This window comes from Larimichthys crocea, chromosome XV (assembly GCF_000972845.2).
Source record: "Larimichthys crocea isolate SSNF chromosome XV, L_crocea_2.0, whole genome shotgun sequence".
Lineage (NCBI taxonomy): Eukaryota > Metazoa > Chordata > Actinopteri > Sciaenidae > Larimichthys > Larimichthys crocea.
Genome location: NC_040025.1, coordinates 8260356 through 8268029, shown reverse-complemented (window position 1 = coordinate 8268029; position 7674 = coordinate 8260356). Strand labels below are relative to the sequence as shown.

Below are 7674 nucleotides of genomic sequence, written 5' to 3'. Positions count from 1 at the left end.
ACAAATCCATCATAGCTTGTTAATATCATCCTGATAATTAAGCAGGAGATAAAAAATCTACTGACAGAACTGTTTTCATACCTGACACTTATTTTGCACGCGCTCCCTCCTCTTCTCTTCTAGTTTCTTGAGAACCAAATCAATGTCTGCAATACCAAACTCTGTACAGATGTGCTCATAGTCTTTCCTGTCAGCATCCAGCATCGTATCCCAGAATCTTTTATCAGTTTCCCCATCTGCTTGTTTTATCTGGTTTTCATCTGCTTTACTAAAGGTTTGAGACACATTTTTAAAAAAATGTCCATGGCCAGACAAGAATCAATGACAAGACATGCAGAAATATCTGATTAGGTACTTTAATATCTTACTATCATAATGTTTTCCTACCTTTTCCTCAGCAATTTTCTGAAATCGGATGGATTTGTTGAAGCTGAAAGCAGCAAACCCAATTTACTAATGTTGTTTATACTGTAGCGTTGAAGTCAGATAAAGCTATGGGGAACTGCACATCAGCTGGAATCACTGATGATACGGTTTAAGAAGCTCTTGCAATTAAATGAGAAGAAACGTTGAAGGAAATAACAGGCAGTTGGTCTATAACTATTGTCTATAATTACCTGACATGCACAATGAAAACAAATATTCGCAATCACTTTTAGAACTGTGTTGCGTGAACAACTCTTACCCCCAGTCACAGTTAATGTTGCTGTGCAGACAGCTTTGCCATATTCATTCACAGCGGTGCATTTATATGTATCTGTTTCCGCAGCAGACACTTTGTGGATCTTGAAATACAAATGAGATGCGGCATGGCAAGTTATCAGATGCACAGATTGAATTTGCACAGCGCATAATACTTATTTTAATACGGCAGAGCGTTTTCTTGTTTCTGTTGTTTGTGAAACTAATTTGGTTACTCACCTCTAGTATATGCTCTCCAGTTGAATCATCATATCTAGTCTGAAATTTGTCCTTGTCTGAAATAGTCCCTTTAGCTCTTCTCCATGACACCTCTGGTTTGGGATCCCCTTTTACCAAGGCCTTGAAAATCGCAAACTTTCCTAAATAATGTGTGGAAATGGTACATTTATACATTAGAGTTCATAATTGAAAAATGTAATTATCATGCATCTCTTTAATGTGGCTATGCAGTTGTATAAATATGTCATAGTGCTCTGTTATAATGAAACCCACCTTCCTTAATAGTTATTGGGATTGGTTTACGCTGGAAATCTGGGGTGCTTTTCCCCTCTGGGATGTTTACTGTATACTGTGTGATGATTACTCCAGGAGTCTTGGATCTTCCCCGGATGACGGCTAAACATATATGGCAAAGATGATGATGACAGTAATAATAAAAAGATATCAGTTAAGTATGAGCATAGTAAGTAAAGTATTTTACAGCCTAAAATTAAAAAAAACAAATCATAACACAGTTCAGCATGGCAGAATTAGAAGTAAACATTCAGACCAAGTAGGAAGTGCAGCTTGATTTTGTTTTTTTCCCACCAGCAGATGTCAGGAATGCCAAACATACTCCCAGAGGGGGAGGGGGGGTGTTGACAGAAACATTAGCTTTCTGATGACTAAACAAATGGGAAGTGAGGCGGAGAGGTGTCTGCTATTGTTTTAAGTTATACCCATTGTGCCCGTGTGTCATTAACATCAATCAAGATAATGAGATCTTGGAGATTTGCACCTCCCCCCCCCCCCCCCCACACCAACACCCAGTGAAGGTTTTATGGGGAAACCTAAAGCTTGAAAAAGAAAACATGGAAATGTATGGGGTCCTTTTACTTTTGTACATCTTATGTTATGATTTAAAACATAATTTAGTGTTGCATTATACATCCTGTTATGATTTAAAACATAATTTAGTGTTGCATTATACATCCTTTTTAAACATTACGCAGTATTTCTTTTTTAAACCTTTTACCTTATCATTTGGTCTAAAAATTCAAAAAGTGAAACGTGTTAGTCACAATTTCATCCAAGCAATTCATCAAATTGCTTGTTTTTCATAACATCAAAGTCCAAAAATCCAAAGATTTTCCACTTACAGTGAAAACGAAGAAAATCTGCAAATGATCACATTGCTGAAGCTTGAAGTGTGGAATGCTTGAAGAATGACTTGGAACAGTTAATCAGTCATCAAAAGAGTTGCAGATTATTTTCGATTGATCTATTATTGTTTCAGCTCTAGAACATCCAATACATTTCCCACAAAATAAAAGTGAATAATTAATTGACACTCAAACATTTCAAACAGCAGTGTTTATGAAATCCACACTGTGATCCTCTGCTTGCCTGTTTGGCTGCTGAACGTTTTCTTATCAGACTTTGGACGGGCGAAGATAGAGGATCACGCAGGAGTCAATGAAGAACAACATTAATCCGGGGATTAATGATTATTATGACAAGGACTGAAATAGAACTGCCACCCTGTCCGGCGTGCAACTGAGGGTGACTGATTTGACAAGATAGTAAATAGACAGTTCATGTTATCAACACAAGGACAGGACACAGGTCACAAGCAAACACAGTATTGAATAATACTTAATGTATTATTCAATATTCATTCCATTATTCATAATAATGGATGGCTCTTGGCACTGTATTCAAAGAGTACAGCGGGTGGATGGAGACCTCACACTATGTAAAAATAAAACAGCTCCTTTATTTCACCTGACTTGTTGCCAGACACCTCATTGAAATGTTGAATGTACTGATGAACGATGGAGAAATCTGGGTGAAGAGAATTAACACTGGATCAGTTAAAAGTACATGAATGGATGCTATGCTCTGGCTGCAGGACATTAAATGTTATATGCTATATTATACAATACGTGTCCAACAGAAGGTGTTCGTTATTAGTGGCCTTTGTAAAATTGCAGATTATGTCTTGCAGGCATTTCCTTTTATATTTGTAGAAAAAGATGATTATCCAAGCCAGGTGAAAGATTTATTTGCTTTTACTTTGTACGTGAAAGAAAGAAGGAGAATAGTGGAGAGAGAGAGAGAGCGAAGTAATTGCGTGAGACCAAAATAAACAGTGGGTGGAGAGGCTGGAAGTGAAGACCCAGTCAGGCATTAATGTGGAAAAGGAAAGCTCATAGAGGCCTGAATAAACTGAAGCACTGAGAGGGTCACAGTAAAGGGCAGCAGGCAGGCAAACTTAATCCATGGATGTTTTCTTCTCATCCTCAGTTTATCACTGGAGCCTGAGAAAGGAGACCCTTAGTCAATTGGCTGTTGAAGTGCCTGTCAGTTGAGTAAACTACATCTCACATAGTTCTCGTTAATTTTAAATGGAGATACTGTACATCATGTGGCTGGAGTGACTGTGTACACATGCCATGTGAACTGTTATATATTTTTTAATGGTTTCTTTAAACCTAATCTCTATAAACAGATATCTGCATATGAAAGTCAAATCTGTAGGCAAGGGACCAAGACTTTGAAACATTTTGGTTTCTATTTTTAATCTGAATATTATCTGTCCATTCACATTCAAGTGGCCTTTAGTTACAACAGTCTTGGCATTGGCCAAAATGCAATCTTGGAACCCATGAGCTATCATTTTACAACAATTTGCAGTTATCTGTTTATAGCGATTAGCAGAAATGGGTCTGTCTCGTCTTTCTCTGAACACAGATGCTAATCAGACTGCAGTGGAAGTCTATCAAACATTGGTCATTGTCCCCAGAGGCTGAATCGTTGTCAGACGATAGCCAATGGATTCTGATTCTGGTTGCTTTGACCCTGCAATAACTCATTTTTGGCCACTTTGGGACAGTGAAAACAAGTTGTAAAGTTGATGGGGTGAACAAACTGTTTCTAATTTACACATTCAGCAGTGATGGAGCAACGTTATCATTTATTTGGAGTCAGATTTGAGTCCAACATTTACTCTCTTAACTCTTATCTCTGTCAGATTATTGCTAATTGTGTCTGTCTGCCATTTGGTGCTGACCAGACTGTACCTAGACTTGTGATATACAAGCTTTACCTGTATTATCTTTTTCAGAACTTTGGCCCAGAACTGTAGTTTCGGATAGCCAGCAGCTATCAACATACTTGGTTTTAGATCTCTGTCAGTGCTGGAACACCCAAACCTAACCATAGTTGGAAGTACACTGGTTTATTTAGATTAATCTAGCCCGGCTGACAATAAATATCATGGTATTCTGAACCACTCTGATGAGGGATGGTAGTGAGACATGGTAGCATTACAGGAACTTTATTTCCTCTGCAGCCATAAACATAAAAAACATGACCCATCCTTAGTTGGTAGCGACTTTAAGATGATGACATTTAAAATGACTGTATTGAAACAATAAAATATTTTAATACCTTTTTTCTTTTAGTTCAGTCATACTAAAATAGCAACATTCATCATTAAAATTGCGTTTTGTTTTTGTAGCACTTGTTTTTAGTAGCTCTTGGATACGGCATTCATACTAAAATAAATAAAATTGTAAGGTAGTAGTTAACAATGACTGTAAAAGACCCAGGCTTTCATTTCCCATTCTAAATAAGGTGATATTTCTCCAGTTTTTAATAAGTAGTGTTGAAGCGTAAGCATTACTTATATTGCTGATACAACAAAACACTTCATGTTTCAACGTGTTTAAAAAAAAAAAAGCTGTGTACCAATTTGTCAGTATATGCAACATTTACTGAGTGCTTTTCTACTCTCTAAATTGTTTGACTCCAGCAATATGTTATGTTTTGGCAGGATTAGTGGCAGCTCATTTTCCACCACTTTTGGTGATGAATTAACTTGCACACAGTTTTCTGTATATGAGACAGTAATTAAATTGGTTTGCTCATACCAAAGACTAATATTGGCTTTCATTACAGATAATCACCGCCAAATGGTGTGTGTGTATATATAATGATGTAATTGTTAACTTTTTTGTGTTAATATTCACTTGTTAAATGATTTTTCGTAGAGTTTCTTAGTTGCTGATTAGGTACAGTGTATGCCAAATAACTCCGTCACCGGTTTGATTCCAACAAGGGATCTTTGTTGCATGTCTTCCCCCATTTCCTGTCTGCCTCTTCACTGTCAGTGTCCATTAATTGTGAAAATGCCCCAAAAAACTAACCTTTGATTTTTTTTTAAAGACTGTAATAACTTAAGTAGTTTGTAATCCTTTTCCATTAAATTCATACTCATTCGATAAATTGGAAGAAATTACACAAATATAGAAAAAAGCAAGCTTGCTTATTTAGAACAAATCTTTAACGGTCCAATGCAGAAATGTAGCACAAATTAATAAGATGCTGCATTTTATTTTACACGGTCTAATGTTTTTAATCTTGAAAAAATGGGAAATGGTCATTTTGAAAACTTCCTCTAGCACTGTTTGCTTTAATCTGCTCTGGCACCACTTTTTTTTTTGCATTAGATGGACACCACTTTATTGTTGCTTAAATCAGTCAAATGAAACATGAATAAGCAGAAAAAAAACTTTGGAAGAGGAAGGAGGAATTGCAGTACTGTACTTCGTCTGCTGGCACCTGGACCTGTGTTCTTCGCCCTTTTCCACATTTTGGAAAGTGTTTACTGTCAAAACAGTGACCTGTGAATAGAATGTGAACATATTAGAAACAGTGGCAACAGTGTTGCCTTCAGTTTACATTTGACAGTGATAAATGCCATGTAAAACTACTAATTACATAAGATTGAAATATTGCCATTGTGTGGACAATCAGATCTACAATCCATGTACACATGCTTCCAGGCTTATATGTGGAACAAGGTCAAAAAGTCGACCCATTACGTTTATTATGACTTGATGAGTTCCTGTGGGCATTAAACGCAGTAGGGAATAAATATACTGTGTTCAAAAGTCTCAGTGTAAAGCTTTGTTGAAATCGTTGTGTGTTCTGTGAAGTTAGGATGTATATATTCATACACAGATGTTGACACTTGTTATTTAACATGACAATATTAACTCTCACAAACATGAAGACTGTGGTCTTTGAGAGGCCAAGTCGTAATGAGTGCAGGACACTGATGGGTCACAGCTCCCAAGCTATAGTTAGCTGTAATAATTTGGTTTACACAAAGCCTGACTGCAGACTATTGCTGCTCTGAGATCTCCATTCCCAGAAGTAAAAATCTCAGAATTAGATGCTCTCAATATGTCAATATATTCAAAGTACACCAGTGATACAAACAACGAGAGCCTGACAAATAGAGACAGACTCTGAGGGAGTGAGCTAAAGTGAGAATAATTTTATCTTTATTACAGTTGAATAGTTAATTTATCTGTTCATTTATCTGTTATCCAAAGTGACAATGATAATTGCATCCACTGTCAACCCAGCTTGTGTTTTATAATAGATTGAAAATAGGAGGTAATTAAAGCACAGATGAGTGAAATACAGTCACTGTGCTTACAGTACAGAACAAAGAATGAAAATCAGCACTTTGAGGTTTCCACTGGATCAGACTGGATTAGATTCCTCTCAAGAAGAAAACCCCCTCCCAGTTGTTTTTCTACCATTTCACAAACCCTAATCCACCTGGATATCGCAAAGAACAAAGGGCTGACCCGTGGTCAAGATATACCCTTGGTCACACACAGACAAAAACAAACAGAGAGGAAGAGTGTTTACCTGTCTACAGCTCTGAGTCTGGTTTATCGATGCCTCCTGGGTTTTACTGGATATTAAGTCCTTTGGGAAAACATGTTTGATTCTGCTGCCTGCAAGCTTGCACATAGACAGTGACTGTCAAGGAGAGGCTTCTTCTTCTGTCTAGGCAGATGGATGCTCAAAGCGGGTGGGTTATTATTAAGGAGTGGTGGGTGAGTGGGTGGGGGGCGCAGGATGAGGTAAAGAGGGATGAATAGCTGGAGGGAGAGGGAAGGGCTACCAATGACAAGTTAGTGGCGAAGTTTATCTCTCACTGCGGTAATTAGTGATGACAGCGTACTCATCTTTCACAGAACAGTTGCTGACAAGAAAATGATTGGTGAGTTTGTTTTGTTTGTGCGGTATTCTTACAGATACCGTAAGGAAGGAATCAAGGAGCAGTTTGTTTAGTGGTGCCTTCAGTTCCTGCCATGTAGATTTTTTGCTGCTGGAAAATGTATATGCACAGTATATAGATTAGAGTTTGAGTTGTCACTAATGGTGACCTCAGCTGGTGATGAGCAGGTCACTTGGCACAGAGAAATGTTGCTATTAGTTTGGATTATGAAACTCATACAAGAATGTGGCTGAAAGTCCAACTCTCTATTGAATTCAGGCATGCTATGATGTTGAAACAAATTCACAGTTCGCTTCTGAATTTGAACCGAAACCCTTGTTATTGAAGATCACATGTTGTGAACAAGGTACTTATCTTCTTGTCTGGTGTGGTGTTCTTATATTACAATATATTACATAATCAAGGTTGTGACATTTCTGTGGTATAAGCTCTTCTTGTCATGCCTTTGAGGCAGTTGTGCCTTCGGAAAAGGAAGATCAAATGAAGGCATGTAATTGTCTCAAGGTCAGGTACCACAATGTGCATTACAGTCATGACATAACACTGGAGATTTTATATACACTCTGCCTTTAAAATAATGTAATGTGCGGCACTTAAAATGCAAAAGAAAATATTGACATAAAACAGATGTCAGTACAGCAGGCGATAAACGCCGGTGGCTTTGACAC

The 7674-nt window shown here is 37.5% G+C and overlaps 1 protein-coding gene across 1 annotated transcript; it reads right to left on the bottom strand.

The window, feature by feature from the left end:
- Positions 1-75: 75 nt before the first annotated feature.
- Positions 76-6749, bottom strand: LOC109139991 (immunoglobulin-like and fibronectin type III domain-containing protein 1). Its single transcript, XM_027288538.1, has 9 exons — positions 6631-6749; positions 5512-5588; positions 2686-2745; positions 2061-2078; positions 1195-1317; positions 922-1061; positions 686-785; positions 388-430; positions 76-268 (listed from the first exon to the last, which is right to left on the bottom strand). Exons 2-9 carry the CDS (start codon positions 5555-5557, stop codon positions 76-78), a joined length of 723 nt encoding a protein of 240 aa, XP_027144339.1. The 5' UTR covers positions 5558-5588; positions 6631-6749.
- Positions 6750-7674: the final 925 nt, after the last annotated feature.